Source organism: Brassica napus, chromosome A3 (genome assembly GCF_020379485.1).
Source record: "Brassica napus cultivar Da-Ae chromosome A3, Da-Ae, whole genome shotgun sequence".
Lineage (NCBI taxonomy): Eukaryota > Viridiplantae > Streptophyta > Magnoliopsida > Brassicales > Brassicaceae > Brassica > Brassica napus.
The window spans coordinates 7,581,092-7,599,168 of NC_063436.1; the positions used below are offsets into that span (position 1 = coordinate 7,581,092).

At 35.1% G+C, this 18,077-nt stretch overlaps 6 protein-coding genes across 9 annotated transcripts; 5 read left to right on the forward strand and 1 right to left on the reverse strand.

Annotated features, from left to right (window-relative positions):
• The first annotated feature begins 3,455 nt into the window (after window positions 1-3,455).
• Window positions 3,456-5,169, forward strand: LOC106437730. The gene is made up of 5 exons (XM_048774744.1): window positions 3,456-3,955; window positions 4,036-4,237; window positions 4,351-4,428; window positions 4,707-4,783; window positions 4,988-5,169. Exons 1-5 carry the CDS (start codon window positions 3,864-3,866, stop codon window positions 5,025-5,027), a joined length of 489 nt encoding a protein of 162 aa, XP_048630701.1. The 5' UTR covers window positions 3,456-3,863; the 3' UTR covers window positions 5,028-5,169.
• A 484-nt stretch (window positions 5,170-5,653) lies between these two features.
• On the forward strand, window positions 5,654-6,867 carry LOC125575465. Its single transcript, XM_048774751.1, has 3 exons — window positions 5,654-5,705; window positions 5,802-5,880; window positions 6,306-6,867. The coding sequence occupies exons 1-3, from the start codon at window positions 5,701-5,703 to the stop codon at window positions 6,552-6,554; spliced, it is 333 nt and encodes a 110-aa protein (XP_048630708.1). The 5' UTR covers window positions 5,654-5,700; the 3' UTR covers window positions 6,555-6,867.
• Window positions 6,868-7,110: 243 nt separating this feature from the next.
• LOC106437734 lies at window positions 7,111-8,815 on the forward strand. 3 transcript variants are annotated; one of them, XM_048774749.1, is made up of 5 exons: window positions 7,111-7,600; window positions 7,682-7,883; window positions 7,997-8,074; window positions 8,353-8,429; window positions 8,634-8,815. In XM_048774749.1, the coding sequence occupies exons 1-5, from the start codon at window positions 7,509-7,511 to the stop codon at window positions 8,671-8,673; spliced, it is 489 nt and encodes a 162-aa protein (XP_048630706.1). In that variant the 5' UTR covers window positions 7,111-7,508; the 3' UTR covers window positions 8,674-8,815. The 3 variants fall into 3 exon arrangements, 2 of the variants coding, with proteins under 2 accessions (XP_048630706.1, XP_048630707.1); XM_048774750.1 differs by lacking the exons at window positions 8,353-8,429; window positions 8,634-8,815 and having other exon boundaries at window positions 7,119-7,600; window positions 7,682-7,695; window positions 7,791-7,883; window positions 7,997-8,075; XR_007336143.1 differs by lacking the exons at window positions 8,353-8,429; window positions 8,634-8,815 and having other exon boundaries at window positions 7,127-7,600; window positions 7,682-7,760; window positions 7,997-8,075.
• Window positions 8,816-9,300: 485 nt separating this feature from the next.
• On the forward strand, window positions 9,301-10,513 carry LOC125604346. The gene is made up of 3 exons (XM_048774752.1): window positions 9,301-9,351; window positions 9,448-9,526; window positions 9,952-10,513. Exons 1-3 carry the CDS (start codon window positions 9,347-9,349, stop codon window positions 10,198-10,200), a joined length of 333 nt encoding a protein of 110 aa, XP_048630709.1. The 5' UTR covers window positions 9,301-9,346; the 3' UTR covers window positions 10,201-10,513.
• Window positions 10,514-12,076: 1,563 nt separating this feature from the next.
• On the forward strand, window positions 12,077-14,002 carry LOC106437724 (B3 domain-containing protein REM14). 2 transcript variants are annotated; one of them, XM_013878669.3, is made up of 5 exons: window positions 12,077-12,334; window positions 12,437-12,725; window positions 12,848-12,963; window positions 13,048-13,500; window positions 13,611-13,832. In XM_013878669.3, the coding sequence occupies exons 1-5, from the start codon at window positions 12,281-12,283 to the stop codon at window positions 13,641-13,643; spliced, it is 945 nt and encodes a 314-aa protein (XP_013734123.1). In that variant the 5' UTR covers window positions 12,077-12,280; the 3' UTR covers window positions 13,644-13,832. The 2 variants fall into 2 exon arrangements, with proteins under 2 accessions (XP_013734123.1, XP_013734122.1); XM_013878668.3 differs by having other exon boundaries at window positions 12,088-12,334; window positions 13,589-14,002.
• A 381-nt stretch (window positions 14,003-14,383) lies between these two features.
• LOC106437722 (tRNA(His) guanylyltransferase 1) lies at window positions 14,384-18,029 on the reverse strand. The gene is made up of 13 exons (XM_013878667.3): window positions 17,659-18,029; window positions 17,274-17,405; window positions 17,146-17,190; window positions 16,860-17,029; window positions 16,679-16,764; window positions 16,411-16,518; window positions 15,817-16,073; window positions 15,513-15,644; window positions 15,391-15,435; window positions 15,142-15,311; window positions 14,965-15,050; window positions 14,767-14,874; window positions 14,384-14,623 (listed from the first exon to the last, which is right to left on the reverse strand). The coding sequence occupies exons 1-13, from the start codon at window positions 17,760-17,762 to the stop codon at window positions 14,489-14,491; spliced, it is 1,578 nt and encodes a 525-aa protein (XP_013734121.1). The 5' UTR covers window positions 17,763-18,029; the 3' UTR covers window positions 14,384-14,488.
• Between the last annotated feature and the right edge of the window lie 48 nt (window positions 18,030-18,077).

The following is an 18,077-nucleotide window of genomic DNA, read 5'->3' on the forward strand; positions in this document are numbered from 1 at the left end:
AAGTAAAAATACTTACTGTATATGATTCCATAAGATATAATAAATATAGAATGTTTGTGTTAAAAAATATATAAATATAGAATGTCATTGGAAAGATACATTAAAACTGAGCAGTTGGCAAAATAACAAAATATTTTGAACACAAAAAAACTTGAAAATTATACTAATATTTATTTTAAGTATGAATATAAAAACTCGTATCAAAATTCTCGGTGAAAGACGTTCGTGTATGTATTTTTTAAGTTTTTTAAAGATACACTAATATATTTTTGTGTTCACATATACAAAATATTAATATAACAATATATACCCATTTGAAAGATTATTTTTAATAATGTTTCCAGAGATATTTATTAAAGTACATGATATATTTGTTTTATTATCTGAACACAAACACATGTATAAAAAAGTCAACCAACTTAATTTGAAATGAGAAACATAAGAAATTCTCAAGGACAAACCCTTGCAATTGCGAAAAAGAAAACAATTGAAATGGGTCGTGGAGGAAGAAGGCAAGGGAAGAGGAAGATACGGTCGTGGAAATCGTGGTCGACGAGGTGGCTTTGGGTAATCTCGGTTTGTCGATATGGGTTTTCATCTCACCACACCCACTGCTTTCCATCTGAGAAATTATATTTCTGTTAAAAAAAATTCTAAAATCTACCAAATAGACTTGAACATTTTAGTATGTTAGGTCGTTATCAAGTAGGTGGACCGACTTAATTGACATTTGGAGTACATCTAACCATACAAGAGGATAGAAACTTTTAATAGTATTGTCTTTATTCATTATACAAAGAACATTGAGAAGATAAACGTGCCCACAATGAACGGATATGGAGTCAATTTATTGAGAACATTGTCTTTATTCAACTTTTACGTAACGCAACAGGAGTTTGCAGTTGGTCGATGCACAGATATGGTGTGAATTTAATGTCTTGCATATCTCGCTATCTCATTTTCCAAAAAAAAAGAAGTATATATATAATATATGATTTATTTATGATTATAATTTATTTTCCTACTATTAAACATTTCGAGTAATTCTTGGGTTCACCCCCTAGGTTGAACCTATAAGTTCACCAACCAATAGTATTTGAGTATTTGATATTTGATATCTTTTAAAAAATGAAACAACATTAAATTTCCAAATAAGATTATCTTTTTAAAATAAAACAATAAAAATACATAAAAATAGTTACAAAAAATAAATAAATAAATATTTTTAAGTCTTCAGCAAAATACTAAACCCTATACCCTAAATCTTAAACCCTAAACCTTAAACTTTGGATAAACTCTAAACGTTTGAAAATCCTAAACCCTAAATCATACATTAAAAACTAAATTTTAATAACACTAAACCCTAAATTCTAATCACTAAACCCTAAACCCTTGGGTAAACCCTAAACCCTTGGGTAAACCCTGAACCCTTGGATAAATCATAATCTCTAGAGTTTAATTTTAAATATTTTTGATTTACAGTTTATGATTTATCCAAGGGTTCAGGGTTTACCCAAGGGTTTAGGGTTTAGTGATTAGGATTTAGGGTTTAGTGTTATTAAAATTTAGTTTTTAATGTATGATTTAGGGTTTAGGATTTTCAAACGTTTAGAGTTTATCCAAAGTTTAAGGTTTAGGGTTTAGGGTTTAAGATTTAGGGTATAGGGTTTAGTATTTTGCTGAAGACTTAAAAATATTTATTTATTTATTTTTTGTAACTATTTTTATGTATTTTTATTGTTTTATTTTAAAAAGATAATCTTATTTGGAAATTTAATGTTGTTTCCTTTTTTAAAAGATATCAAATATCAAATACTCAAACAGTATTGGTTGGTGAACCTAGAGGTTCACCCTAAGGGTAAACCCAAGAATTACTCGCAAATAAACTAGTCTTACAACAAAAGTGAAAAGCAGACTGATTAAACACAATGCTCTGCGATGGAAACATGTTCCACACCATTCATGTGGTTGACGGGCTTGGTAAGAATCGAGCAGCAAAATTCACGATTCCTCAATACGAATGCCGTGAAAATCTCAGACGCACAAGTATCTACAACGAGTCTCAGATTCTGTCTAAACGCACAAGTATCGAATCATCCGAACCTTTTATTGGTTCTAACGATAAGAAACAAACCATGGTGATGGTTACTGGCGCTGGACTGCTGGAGCCGCAGTACCGGGACTGAGAATAATAAGAGCAGTAGCAACTAAAAATAATAAAAGCTCATTAATTGATAAAAAGTTCTAAAAAATGTGTTTCAGAAGCAATGAAGACCAGAAGGTTCAAGCATCACACCTTTTCTAACTACATAGTTACATTTACCATTGGAGTACTTGCAGATTTCTTATATGTAACGGCCGAAACATTATGTAGTAAAAATGTAGGCCAGAAGCCCAAGCTTCCCCTCAAGACCGCCTTTGAGGTATGAGAAAAGTCAGCGGTGGTTCTGAAGTCTAAAGAGAGCAACCAAGATGAAAGTAACTCACGAGAATGTTTCCAAAAGGAATGGTAAAAAGGGTAGATCGGTATGGAAAGCTTCATCTTCAATATCCCAAAACCGATTTGTGACTTTAATTCTCAAACCTTTCGGCTTCCAAAAACTCTAGACTGGTCAGTTTCATAAAAAAAAGCCATTTATTTTTTTAACAGTCTAGATCTTTGTTAGTTTGAATCTTTGTTGTAGTATCTTTCAACGAGTGATAAATATTATTTGTAGGTAACAAATATTTTTAGCGGGTGATACATATTATTACAACAAGTTATAAGAAACAAGTACATGAGCAAGTCAGCCAAACAGTAGAAAAATATTAATATTTGATACTTCATCCGTATTTGATAACGCGAAGCACTTGATTTTTCAAACCAAGTACTAACGAGTATAAATCGGGTAGCAAGTTAGAAATGGTTAAATCGAATAAAATCCGATAGATAACAAAAAAAAAAACAGAGAAGTAAAAACATATTAATAATTTAATATGAATGTTAGAAAGAATTTATCTTGCGCATGGATGGATGTTAACTAATCACAGCCTTCAAAAATAAAATAAAAAATAGAAATAAAGAAAGAAAGCAATGTAAAGTGTGTAGGTACCAAGGTTTGAATGTATTCCATCGTTTAATAGAGAAAGCAATGAAAAGAGTGTAGAATGTACTAGACAAAACAGTATACATTTAACTTTCATTTATTTACTCAGCCTAATTTGGTTTCATTTAACATCTATTAATATATAGTATCATATATCTTATAGTATACTATTATGTATTTATACTATATAAAAAAAGTATAGCACTAGACAAACAGTATAACACTATTGTGTTTATAGTTCGAGGATAAAAACACGAAAAAGAGTGCTTCTGGTTATTGACTTTATTTTCCAGTTAGTAGTGCCATCAATACAATACTAAAAGGGGAATAAGATCAATAGCTAGGGTGTCCACGTAAGCAATTAAAATCATCCAATAGAAAAGTTTCATACTGCCACGTCATTACCAATCATCTAAAAATCAAAGTGATATCAATCGTATCACTCCTAAACCCTAAAGACGCCGACCATCACTAGACTCTTCCATTCCCTTATCGTTTCATGTCTCTGTAAATCGACATGGCAGCTCGTAAGCGACTTTCACCAACCTCAATCTCCACTAAACCCGACCCAACGGATCAGAAGACAACCCATAACACCTCCGACAACGCATTCCATCTACCCCTCTGAAACTGGGATCAATCTTCGTGATCTCCACTCTCCTCTGCTCGCTCCACCTCTACCTCCTCTGTTTCCACTACAAGGTTGAAACCCAGCTGAAACGCTCCATCCTCATCAACGTCGCGCTTAGCTTGGTGGGTTTCTTCGTCACGCTCAAGATGATCCACGTCGCCGCCAGATACGTTCTGAGGCGTAACACGTTCGGTTTCGATATCAACAAGAGTGGCACGCCCCAGGTCGAGGTTAAAGTGTGAGTCTTTTGATCCTTATACGATCGAAAGTTTCTTCCTTTCAATATGTAATTCAATCGTCTTTTTTTTTTTATTACAGGCTTGAGTCGTTGGGTATTGTTGCATCACAATCACAACTTCTTCACCTAAGAATCTATTTCTACTGTTCCTTTCAATATGTAATTCAATCGTCTTTTTTTTTTATTACAGGCCAGATTCTGTGCTGCGACAGTTTGTTTAGGTCCTTACAAATTTTTTTTTTTGCATTGTTGTTGGCTGTTATAGTAATCTTGACCCATCAGGTGATGTTTTCTCTTACCCACAGGTGTTTTCCAGCCTTTGGGTTGGCTATTGCATATTTTCCTTTCTGTAAGGTTGCTAATTCCTCTAAATGTTTTTTTCCTATTGCTAACAGATGGTTACGATGCACAGCTTGATTAAGCTAAAAAGCCAAGAGCAGACACTAGCTTTGCCGGAACCAGCATTGATCAAGGTTTGTTAACACCAAACTCAGATGACTGGAATGTAATCAAGTAACATTTATTTTGTAGATATACAATCACTCAGTTTCTGTGTATGGTTTTATTGCATGAGGAGAGAATATCCCTTTAAGTTGCATTATCGAAGACATCACTGATGGAAACGTGTTTTGCTTTAAAAAAGACACATCTCTGTTCAAACGGCAGATCCCAACTTTAGTAGTAGGCAACTGTTGGTTACTTCTCTCTGTTAGCACATTTTCTAAATTATGTTTGATTTCTTGATTGTTAGCAGGAAAAAGCATGCTATATTGACGACGATTGTGATTATAGAGAGAGACAGAGAATTTCGAGCTTGGCATTCAGCAGGTTGTAGCCAACATGATGATACAATCGCAAACACTTAAAACTTTCTTCAGTCACAGGAAAGAATAATTTTCTTCAATGTGTCTAATCGTAAAAGCCTTTGGATTTTTTTTGCAGATATCAAATTTATTGAGTTTATTCGCTATTGGAGACACTGCACTTCTCTTTGCTTCTTCTGAGCTGACCTATGCAATTTCCATGTTTCAGTAAGGGAATCTTCCAGTGCATATTATACAGGATGCGCTAATCCAGTGTTGCAAATCAATACATGAGAGAGAGGTAGTTGAGGAAAACAAAAGGAGCAATGAAACAGCGGTAAACTGCTTGATATAGCAATTCTCGAGCTGTGAAGAAAGCGATAAGTGCATCACAATCACAGCTTCTTCACCTAAGAATCTATTTCTCTTGTTCCTTTGGAGACAAGTTCCTTAGTTGGGAGTGAGTCGCTAAAACCTATTCAACTGTCCCAATTGTAAACTCTGCTGCTATTAGGACACCTGTACGTCTTTGATTTTGTCTTATAATCCGATCTTATTTGTCGCTATTTTCTTTAGGGTTGATTCTGCTAAACATGGGCCAGTTTCTCACACTACCACAGACTATCTTGCCAGGTCAGTACAAAATCAAGCATTGTTTAAATTTTAATATGTCATTTAACATAAACATGTGCACTCACTAGACATGTTTTTCAAATGTGAAGCCTAGAGAAATAAGAAAGATAGGGAAAGATGAAGAAAGCCTGAGTTGAAAAATAACCTTGAATCATATGTTTATGCTACCAAAGAGAAGGTACAGATCACTATCTCGGCTACTTCATTGTTCTTTTATTGCTAAAATCATCGCTTTCTCTTTACCTATTATGATATTTTCAGTTAGCATCCTTCTCAAGACTCAGAGCTTTGGTTTTATTTTGGTCATTGATGAGGCATGAATTAATTATCATCTGAACTCTATGTATACCAATGGGTTCCAACAATGAGTTCAAGCGTTTGACAGTGATTAGTGTCTTGTGTGCTTTCAGGTGCACGATTGGCTTTACATGGACGGAAAAGATGGTAACCAATTTGGGGGAGGTTCCCATCCGTTCCAAGAAGAAGTTTGTAAGTGATAAACTTTACGGTGCATTATACTCCAAAATTCTACTTCCCTGCCATGAATTCTTCCAAGGCAAGCTAAATTTTAAAGCTTCTGTTTTCCTATGTTTCCATCACGTCACTTTAATCTTAGTTCATCAATGTGCTATTATTACCCTTGGAATTTGGTAGACCGCAGAGTTGGTTTTAAAGTGTTGGTGTTTACTCCTTTTATTGATAATTAGGGATGTTAACACATAAAGAGTGATGGTGTCAAATCACTGTAATGATTATTTGTGTGTTATCTCTACGTTAAAATTACTTTTATGTAATTGACTATTGACTATGTGTATGCCTTTTCCTTATTTCTGATGTTCCAAAGGCACAGTCATCTCTGTTTTTATCGCTGTGTTTCCTCCTGTTATTCAATGAGTCTTTCTCTGGTTATGCAGGAACATGATGGTCTAAACGGATCCAATGGAGGAAGAAGAAGATGTAGAACATTTTTAGGATTTGAAAGAAGAAGACGATATTTGATCAATAAAGAAACAACAAAGAAGGGAATAATGTTGATGTTGACCAAGACGGTAACAAACCCACAAGTAGAGATGGTGCCTCTTCTTCAGACAGCGTTGAGGCTTTGGCGGTCAGGCAATATGATGAAAGATGATTATGGTTATGATGATAAGGAGGAGCCATGATCGTACGCCTAGAGAGATCCCAGTAGAATCAACCGGTGAGATTAACACTCTCTCCGAAGAAGCAGGTGGCGTGACAGCAGAATTAGGAGTGGCTGCAAATGAGACCTACTGCATCAACCAATCCGATACTTGACCTCAATGAGAATGTTCAGAAGAGGGCACGCCGGGGATAGCTCGACGTGTAGAAGACAAATCCACACTCCCTTTGCTTTCCAACTAATGTTTACCAGCACTTTCTACTTTTTTTTTCCATTTAAAGTTGATGCAGTTGCTGATGTTCGAACTACTAATGCAAATTATTTCATTCGATGTCTTTGTCTTTGTTTTAACACGTCTAAAACCAACCAAGCAATAGAGTATGGCAATCAAATAAATTGAATAATAATTCTCCAATGGAAAATGGTATTACGTAGGGAATAAACTTAATTCAGTTTTAAAGTATAGATAAATTGGAATTCATTTTATATAGATAAATTGGAATTTATTTGCGTTGAGGTGTCATTTTTTAGATCAATAGCTAGGGTGTCCACGTAAGCAATTAAAATCATCCAATAGAAAAGTTTCATACTGCCACGTCATTACCAATCATCTAAAAATCAAAGTGATATCAATCGTATCACTCCTAAACCCTAAAGACGCCGACCATCACTAGACTCTTCCATTCCCTTATCGTTTCATGTCTCTGTAAATCGACATGGCAGCTCGTAAGCGACTTTCACCAACCTCAATCTCCACTAAACCCGACCCAACGGATCAGAAGACAACCCATAACACCTCCGACAACGCATTCCATCTACCCCTCTGAAACTGGGATCAATCTTCGTGATCTCCACTCTCCTCTGCTCGCTCCACCTCTACCTCCTCTGTTTCCACTACAAGGTTGAAACCCAGCTGAAACGCTCCATCCTCATCAACGTCGCGCTTAGCTTGGTGGGTTTCTTCGTCACGCTCAAGATGATCCACGTCGCCGCCAGATACGTTCTGAGGCGTAACACGTTCGGTTTCGATATCAACAAGAGTGGCACGCCCCAGGTCGAGGTTAAAGTGTGAGTCTTTTGATCCTTATACGATCGAAAGTTTCTTCCTTTCAATATGTAATTCAATCGTCTTTTTTTTTTTTATTACAGGCTTGAGTCGTTGGGTATTGTTGCATCACAATCACAACTTCTTCACCTAAGAATCTATTTCTACTGTTCCTTTCAATATGTAATTCAATCGTCTTTTTTTTTATTACAGGCCAGATTCTGTGCTGCGACAGTTTGTTTAGGTCCTTACAAATTTTTTTTTTTTGCATTGTTGTTGGCTGTTATAGTAATCTTGACCCATCAGGTGATGTTTTCTCTTACCCACAGGTGTTTTCCAGCCTTTGGGTTGGCTATTGCATATTTTCCTTTCTGTAAGGTTGCTAATTCCTCTAAATGTTTTTTTCCTATTGCTAACAGATGGTTACGATGCACAGCTTGATTAAGCTAAAAAGCCAAGAGCAGACACTAGCTTTGCCGGAACCAGCATTGATCAAGGTTTGTTAACACCAAACTCAGATGACTGGAATGTAATCAAGTAACATTTATTTTGTAGATATACAATCACTCAGTTTCTGTGTATGGTTTTATTGCATGAGGAGAGAATATCCCTTTAAGTTGCATTATCGAAGACATCACTGATGGAAACGTGTTTTGCTTTAAAAAAGACACATCTCTGTTCAAACGGCAGATCCCAACTTTAGTAGTAGGCAACTGTTGGTTACTTCTCTCTGTTAGCACATTTTCTAAATTATGTTTGATTTCTTGATTGTTAGCAGGAAAAAGCATGCTATATTGACGACGATTGTGATTATAGAGAGAGACAGAGAATTTCGAGCTTGGCATTCAGCAGGTTGTAGCCAACATGATGATACAATCGCAAACACTTAAAACTTTCTTCAGTCACAGGAAAGAATAATTTTCTTCAATGTGTCTAATCGTAAAAGCCTTTGGATTTTTTTTGCAGATATCAAATTTATTGAGTTTATTCGCTATTGGAGACACTGCACTTCTCTTTGCTTCTTCTGAGCTGACCTATGCAATTTCCATGTTTCAGTAAGGGAATCTTCCAGTGCATATTATACAGGATGCGCTAATCCAGTGTTGCAAATCAATACATGAGAGAGAGGTAGTTGAGGAAAACAAAAGGAGCAATGAAACAGCGGTAAACTGCTTGATATAGCAATTCTCGAGCTGTGAAGAAAGCGATAAGTGCATCACAATCACAGCTTCTTCACCTAAGAATCTATTTCTCTTGTTCCTTTGGAGACAAGTTCCTTAGTTGGGAGTGAGTCGCTAAAACCTATTCAACTGTCCCAATTGTAAACTCTGCTGCTATTAGGACACCTGTACGTCTTTGATTTTGTCTTATAATCCGATCTTATTTGTCGCTATTTTCTTTAGGGTTGATTCTGCTAAACATGGGCCAGTTTCTCACACTACCACAGACTATCTTGCCAGGTCAGTACAAAATCAAGCATTGTTTAAATTTTAATATGTCATTTAACATAAACATGTGCACTCACTAGACATGTTTTTCAAATGTGAAGCCTAGAGAAATAAGAAAGATAGGGAAAGATGAAGAAAGCCTGAGTTGAAAAATAACCTTGAATCATATGTTTATGCTACCAAAGAGAAGGTACAGATCACTATCTCGGCTACTTCATTGTTCTTTTATTGCTAAAATCATCGCTTTCTCTTTACCTATTATGATATTTTCAGTTAGCATCCTTCTCAAGACTCAGAGCTTTGGTTTTATTTTGGTCATTGATGAGGCATGAATTAATTATCATCTGAACTCTATGTATACCAATGGGTTCCAACAATGAGTTCAAGCGTTTGACAGTGATTAGTGTCTTGTGTGCTTTCAGGTGCACGATTGGCTTTACATGGACGGAAAAGATGGTAACCAATTTGGGGGAGGTTCCCATCCGTTCCAAGAAGAAGTTTGTAAGTGATAAACTTTACGGTGCATTATACTCCAAAATTCTACTTCCCTGCCATGAATTCTTCCAAGGCAAGCTAAATTTTAAAGCTTCTGTTTTCCTATGTTTCCATCACGTCACTTTAATCTTAGTTCATCAATGTGCTATTATTACCCTTGGAATTTGGTAGACCGCAGAGTTGGTTTTAAAGTGTTGGTGTTTACTCCTTTTATTGATAATTAGGGATGTTAACACATAAAGAGTGATGGTGTCAAATCACTGTAATGATTATTTGTGTGTTATCTCTACGTTAAAATTACTTTTATGTAATTGACTATTGACTATGTGTATGCCTTTTCCTTATTTCTGATGTTCCAAAGGCACAGTCATCTCTGTTTTTATCGCTGTGTTTCCTCCTGTTATTCAATGAGTCTTTCTCTGGTTATGCAGGAACATGATGGTCTAAACGGATCCAATGGAGGAAGAAGAAGATGTAGAACATTTTTAGGATTTGAAAGAAGAAGACGATATTTGATCAATAAAGAAACAACAAAGAAGGGAATAATGTTGATGTTGACCAAGACGGTAACAAACCCACAAGTAGAGATGGTGCCTCTTCTTCAGACAGCGTTGAGGCTTTGGCGGTCAGGCAATATGATGAAAGATGATTATGGTTATGATGATAAGGAGGAGCCATGATCGTACGCCTAGAGAGATCCCAGTAGAATCAACCGGTGAGATTAACACTCTCTCCGAAGAAGCAGGTGGCGTGACAGCAGAATTAGGAGTGGCTGCAAATGAGACCTACTGCATCAACCAATCCGATACTTGACCTCAATGAGAATGTTCAGAAGAGGGCACGCCGGGGATAGCTCGACGTGTAGAAGACAAATCCACACTCCCTTTGCTTTCCAACTAATGTTTACCAGCACTTTCTACTTTTTTTTTCCATTTAAAGTTGATGCAGTTGCTGATGTTCGAACTACTAATGCAAATTATTTCATTCGATGTCTTTGTCTTTGTTTTAACACGTCTAAAACCAACCAAGCAATAGAGTATGGCAATCAAATAAATTGAATAATAATTCTCCAATGGAAAATGGTATTACGTAGGGAATAAACTTAATTCAGTTTTAAAGTATAGATAAATTGGAATTCATTTTATATAGATAAATTGGAATTTATTTGCGTTGAGGTGTCATTTTTTTACAGATATTTAACTTTTAAGAATTAAATTAAATTATGTTATGGAAAAAAAACTTTGTTCATTCAAAAAAAAAATTGATTAGGGCCATGCATTGAATCAACCAATGTAATAGTTTGATTTATAATTAAATCCAAGCATATAACTATCACGGTTTAGAGATCGGAATAAAAAAAGAAATGATCATCGAAATGATTATTAAAAAAAGAAGAAAGAAATGATTGTCGGAAGATGGAAAAGAAGATATAAGAAGTTAAGCAATGTACGTATGATATTATATCTATTAAGTTGGTTGTATATTAATAGGAATAAAAGAAGCAAAACAAATATATATTGTTAAGATTTTATTATTCAAATACAAAAATATGTAACCAATTTTTTAAAAGATGGTCCAAAATAAAATATCACATATGAAAGAAGTCATGACTTCTTTTAATATATAAGATTAAGTTTGAAACTGATTTAGGTATGCTTATGGTTATTTTAATTGATAGAAAAATAATAAATGCTGAAATTTAGGATTAAGTAGTTTTGAGTGGCATTAGTATGTAATTAAAAGGTTGTTTTAAGGGTAAGTTCATATTTGTACTTCACTTTTAATAGAATATATAGATGTATAAAATATTTATAGTTATATCTAATATATAAAAACTTTTGCTATTATTGTTTAAATATTCTTAACTGGCCATTTAGTTAACTATAAATTTATCATCTAAAAACAAAAAAAATATACATAATTATTTTAAGATAATAAATAAACATGATCGTTTAATTTTAGAATGATTTAGGTTTGTACCAAGTTAAGCTGAAAAATTCTATAGCCTTAAATATTTAGCTCAAAAAGCATATGTTACTGTGCTGTTTATATAGATAGGTCCAGATGTGTTTTAGAGTTAACTGAATTTTGGTTTGGATTAAAACTGAAGAACCACAAAAAAATATTATATAAATTATTTAATAAAACATGTTAATAACTTTTTCTGATTAACACTAAACAAAAAAAAGGTCGAGAAAATAAAACATGCTAAATTAGGCAATGACAATGTGATTTAGTATTTGGTTAAAGAAATTTATGAATAAAAACATTGTTAGAGACATGCTCATAATCACAGATAAACATATAACTTTAACACACGATTAAATAAAATATATAAAATACTACACATATAATTTCATGCAAATGCAATAAAAAAAGAGAACGTATTTCCATTTTAAAATATAACTAAAATAAATACTAAACTTCAAATAGTACAATATCACAAAATATAGTTGATAACAAATAAAAATCCAAAACTTAAGAAATATAAACAAGATCAAATGTTAACAAAATTAATATATCTTCCCGTCCGTAGGGCGGGTCAAACCCCTAGTATTTTTAAGGCTTATTGAGAATTCACCCTTGAATAAGCTCTACAATAAATGAAGATCCATTGCTTGATTTTAAAGTCTTTAACCAACCAAACAAAAAAAAAAGAAGAAGAAGCTCATCTGCAATAAATAAGACAATGAAACGTCTTATGCAAGTTGGTTTATTATTACATTTATTTTCTCCAGGAGTTTACTAACGATTCTGAGAATGGCCCAGAAACATTTCTTTCAGCCCCTTCTTCCTGGCTTCCACAGTCACTTGGTACTCTGTCTCTCTCTCTCCCTCTCCCTTCTTCTATATCTGTCTTGTCTCTTTTTAAGAAACCAATTGAGAGATGGTTTTGTATTTTGCATGTTGGTTCAGACAATTCCTGTAGCCTTCTTCTCCAAGCATATACAAGGAAGAAATGATCAGAAGACTACGGCGAAGCTTACGTCAGACGCCGCGTCGGAGAAAACATGGGAAGTGAAGACAGAAGATGGCCGAAGACTCACTGATGGTTGGAAAGAGTTCGCTCTTGCGCACGATCTTCGAGTGGGTGACATTCTCATTTTCAGACAAGAGAAAGATATGAGTTTCCACGTGACACTATTTGGACCAAGTTGCTGTGCGATTCAATATGACTCGTGTTTAGACGACAAGAACAACATAAGTGAGTTTTGTTCTGAGACTAACAAAGTCTAAGCTTATATGTTGAACTAGTTTGACTTTTTGCATGTTGAAGTAGTTTGACTATATGCATGTTAGATTTCTTATTTTCTTCTTTTTTTTCAGGGAAGATTAACTCTAAGAAGAATAATCCAAAAAGAGAAGCAGAGTGTTCTTCTTCTTCAGATCCCTCTTGTTTCTTGGCCAATGTCATGCCTTCGACCCTACGCTATGACTCACTGGTATTCTACTCTTTATACTTACTAGTAGGATCTGTTAGTTTAATCAAAAAAAGTCATGTTGTATAATTGTAAAGAATTTTCCAGAATCTTCCAAGGAGTTTTGTGAGGGCAAATGGTCTAGAGACAAGTAGTGGAGATATTGTTCTGATGAATGAAAAAGGCAGATCATGGACTTTATCTTTAAAACAAAGACTATGTGGAAGAAGTTACATCACACGAGGGTGGAGAAGTTTCTTTAGTGCCAATGGACTCAAGGCTGGAGATTTCTTCACTTTGAAACTCATCAAAAGAGTTGGAACACTAGTTCTTCTACATAAGTCTCCCTCCCACAGAGAATCCAAAGAAAATGAGGGCTCAGAAGCTGATGATGAAATAGAGTCTCTTTCCACAGAATCTGACAGCGATGAAGAGAGCAACCAAGATGAGAAAAGCCTCATCAAGAGGCGTATATCAATATGGAAAGCTTCATCTTCACCATCCCAAAACAGCTTTGTGAAATTAACTCTTAAACCTTACAATGTCATAAAGTGTGTACTGGTTAGTTTCATCACTCAAAAGCCAATATTGTCTTTTTCCATTCTATTGTGTTTGATTTTTTTTTTTTTTTTTTAAATCTTTATTACAGTTTCTTCCCAAACCCTTCACAGATCTACATGGCATCACTGTGGGAACTAAAATGAGTCTGATGGATAAACAAGGTGTGAAGTGGTCTACGAAACTGCGTTCTGAGGGCAAAAGAATAAGAATGGCAGGAGGATGGAAGGATTTCTTCAAAGCTAATTGTGTAAAGACAGGTGAATCAGTCAAGTTGAAGCTGATTTGGGAAGAAGACACGAGTTGTGTCCTTAAGTTCTGCTCCAAGGTGAAGCCATAGATAGATAAATTGAAACTGTTTCAGCTTTCTAGTGCCAAAGACAAAGTGAAACAAATCAATGTTGCTCTTCTTCTTTCTTTTTTGATGTAAGATTTAACAATGGTTTGCTTAGATTGTATGTTATTTCAAGTATGTTGTAGGATCTGTGTTATTTGTGAATGTTAGACTGACCATATACTATCGAATCTCAACTTGTCACAATAACACTTATAAACCAACAATGACAGGAAAGATTCAAAAGATCATGAGAGTTACTATAAATCTAATATTTCTATGTAAACATCTTTAAAAGAGATGATTATTATTTTCAGCCAAAGTTATTTCATAAATACTAAAATGATGATTTTTGTTTTAATGAAGTTTAATGTACTTTATAAGATTTCTATACCTAAAACTCTTTTAAATATAAAATATGATATGTAACTATCAATGAAAATTAATATAATTATATACAATCTAACTTTTTTCCACTGACGCACATATTAACATTCAAAACCGAAGTATTTCTCTAAAGTCTGAACAGTTGAAAAATATTACCAATGTAACTAAACTGATTCAACATTGCCTTTCATTGCTGACGAGAAAAAAAAGATATCCAGAAGAATTTGCAACTAATTAGTCTTACAAGTGAAGTGAAAAAGCAGCTATTTTTTATGAATAGCTAAGAATGTGTGGATGTTCTTCCCAGAAACAGCGTTCGATGATGTTGCAATGATCTACCACCACTTCTCCCTCCAGTTTCAGTTTCTTCCCAGAGACTACTCCATTCTCCACTGCAGCAGGTTCCTGAAAATGAATATATTGAGAAAACTATTTAACAGGTAAACAAACTACAAAGCTCTTCAATGTTCTTCCTAAGATATGGAGTTCTTTAGCCAGTCCATTTGTACATATCTTCTTTCCAAACAAAGATTACGGAAAATGCTAACCTTTAAGCGGAATACAGAGGAGCCCATTCGAAAGATTAGAGGTAATGAATTGTACTCGATTCCAAATTGATTGCTAAGCAGCTCGTTTTTCTCTCGTGCTTGTGTTCCCTGGAGAAGTCATTCACAAAGAGCAAGATGATAAGAACCATTTTCAAGTCATGAGAAAATGAAGTTGTTTTTTCACCATAAGAAAGTCACCTTTAAGTAATCTTGGGATTGAGTTTTTGTTTTTCCAGACTTAACAAGCACCCAGAAACACGTGTTATACTGATTATTAATATGGCCTGCCAAACAAAAGGAAAACATGAGACTACTCATATAATAAGGTTTCATTCAAAAGAGCTTATATAATTTCTCAGACACTATTTTACTCACAGTCAACTTGTCTCCAAGCCAGATAATCCAAAAGAATCTTGTACGTTGGATAGCATACTGCTCGTCCATCGAACGATGGAGGGTACTTCAGTACTTTCTGAGGGAAGAACTCTCCCCATTTTATTACATACGTGGATGTAAACAAGGATGCGATTGCAGATACTATCTTACTGCGACACAATATCAGGAAGTTAAGAACCAAGAGAATCAGGGAGATACATTGTATGGGAAAGAGAATTTTAGTTTAACCTGGATTGTCTTTTGTAGAGCTCAGATTCTTTCTTCAAAACAAAGCTGGAACCGATTATGAACTTAGTTAATACCTAAGATATGTAAAAGCTGATATACAAGAGGCTGAGAGATGGAGAGACCTGTACTCATCACTGACACCATAGGCAAATTGAATATCCTCAAACTCCTCGAGAACAGCCACTGCACATGTATTCATAAGTTTCAGAGCTTTCTCATCATTTGGCTTCTCAAATTCATGAACGTCAGAAAATCTACCAAAACCAAAGCAAGCTTCATAAGTTAGATCCTTATAATAGAACGTTAGTTGATTAGATAGTTGGTTCCTAGGGAGCACATGGATTTGACTAGTCTAAGGCTTCAATGCAATATAATGTCTAACAAGGTTTTGAGGAAAATAAGACAACAAAGTAAACAATATATTACCTGTGAAAATGACAGCCGTCAATCCTAACCACAACCCAAGTCAGAGGTAACAGTTTGTTCTCAAACTCAAACGACCTAACAAAATCTGGTTCACTTCTGCCAATATCTTTTGTGAAGTGTCCAATGTCATTATAGAGGGAAGGCTGCTCATTCCAAAAGCTTCTTGCAGCAATATTCTCTGAATGTACTAAAACTGCCTTTCTTCTCAATCTTTTCACAGGATTCCCATTCTCATCATGCTTTACAGTTTCTTCCACCTAAATGGAGTCAAATGAAAGTATCTCATATTGGAAATCTATAATAAGTCTGAGGTATAAGCTAAATTTATGATGAAGATCAAGCAAGAAGCAATGAAAAGCGAAGATCTCACTTTTCACAAAACACAACACATATTTTCAGCTACTTACATCAACACCAACAAAATCTTAGCGTACATGTGCACCAGTTATATTGTTCAACATACTCATCTTACTAACATTCATAGATAATCAAATTACAACTGTAAGGCCTATGTTCTAAATAACACATCACATATTAAAGCAAGCATAAAAAGCGCAGTATATATAATTTGTAAAAGAAAGTATAAACTATCACCTTTGTCTTAAAAAGACATGACCCTTGGCGAAACAATTCAGGAAGCGTCTTGTAATTGATACCAAATTTCTGAAAGAGAAGCTCATTTTTCTGTTGCTTTTGTGTATCCTGCAGGTACCGATGAAAATAGACAAATAGTGTGATCAAACAATGGAAGATAATCACTATTAATAAAACCAGGCGAAGAATGTAAAGGACCCATATAGTCATAACGATAAACACATTCCATGACCAAAGTATCTGTCACAGGAAAGCAGCAACAACAGACCTTAAGAACCTCTTGTGTTTCACTAATGGTCTTTCCACTCTTAACTAACATCCAAAAACAAGTTTCATACTGATTCTTGGCGTGGCCTGTAACGAAGAAGAAACGGAAGCTGTTAGAAGCTCCCAGAGATAAACTCACGGAAACAAGTATCAATAACTTCTGAGGTCAGAGAGTGTCTTACAGTCCTGTTGTCTCCACGCGAGATAAACTTGAAGAACCTCTGGCGTTGCACAAGTTACAACTTTTGAGGTGAAAGAAGGAGCATATTCTAGCTTTCTATGGGGAAAGAACTCTTTCCATTTTGTTACGTATGCTGCTGCAAAGAAGGAAGCTACCAACGACAAAATCTTACTGCATATTAAATTAAAAACAGGAAAGTAAAGACTATGAGACAATCAGAGAAACGAAACCACATATTATTCTGCAAAAGGTTTATGCATATGGATCAGGTTTTGATGAATCGATACCTAGCTCGTCTCTGGTAAAATCTTGACGTTTTCTTCAATACAAAACTACGGAAGAGACACGGAAAACAATTAAAGACGATATATACATGAATGGGAGTCAAATAAAGCCAACAAAGTGAATTTGGAACCTGTATTCATCACTGAATCCGTATGCAAAGATGATATCAGGGTACTCTTCCAAAACGGCAGCAGAACACGAATTCATCAGATTGAGGGCTGCTTCATCATTAGGCTTCTCAAACTCATGAACTTGAGAGAATCTATAGTGTTTTTAACGAGGGTAAGAGAGAATCCTCGACAAATAAATATAAATACAACATTCATCAAAGTCTAAGTTCCATGAACAATGTGAAGCTACAGCAAATGCAAGTAGTACAAAGTCAGCAAGATCTAAAAGAAAGAAAACAACTTAATGAACATAACCAAAAACCAATACTGGGTTATTAAAAGCAGAAGCCTTTACACCAACCATCACCATTGACATTCTATAGAAGTAAAAGGTGAGAGCTTTACCTAGCAAAGTCACGACCATCGATCCGGACAACGATCAAGTTAGGAAACATAACTTCGTCTTCTAGTTCGAACGACTTGACATACTCGTACTTGCTATTCGCCATACTTCTCCACGTTTTAACCGAAACTGTCAGCTTTCTTCTCTTCTTTGATTTCTACTCTTGACGTCGAACTTTTTACAGAAGACCTCCTGATGCCACGGCCATTGAGCTGTGGTTCGGTTCTCTCTCAGTTGATCGGCGACGGCGACTCTTCCACTAAGCTTCGTCGCTTCCTTTCTCCTCCTGGGCTTCTTCTGCCTCTGGGCTTTTGTCGTTTACTGCATCTACTTTAGCAGAGTTGTAATCGAACCGGCTACTAAACCGAAAGCTGAGCCTTCCGACAACCTTAACCGTTATTTCAAGAATGGTTTAGCGCTC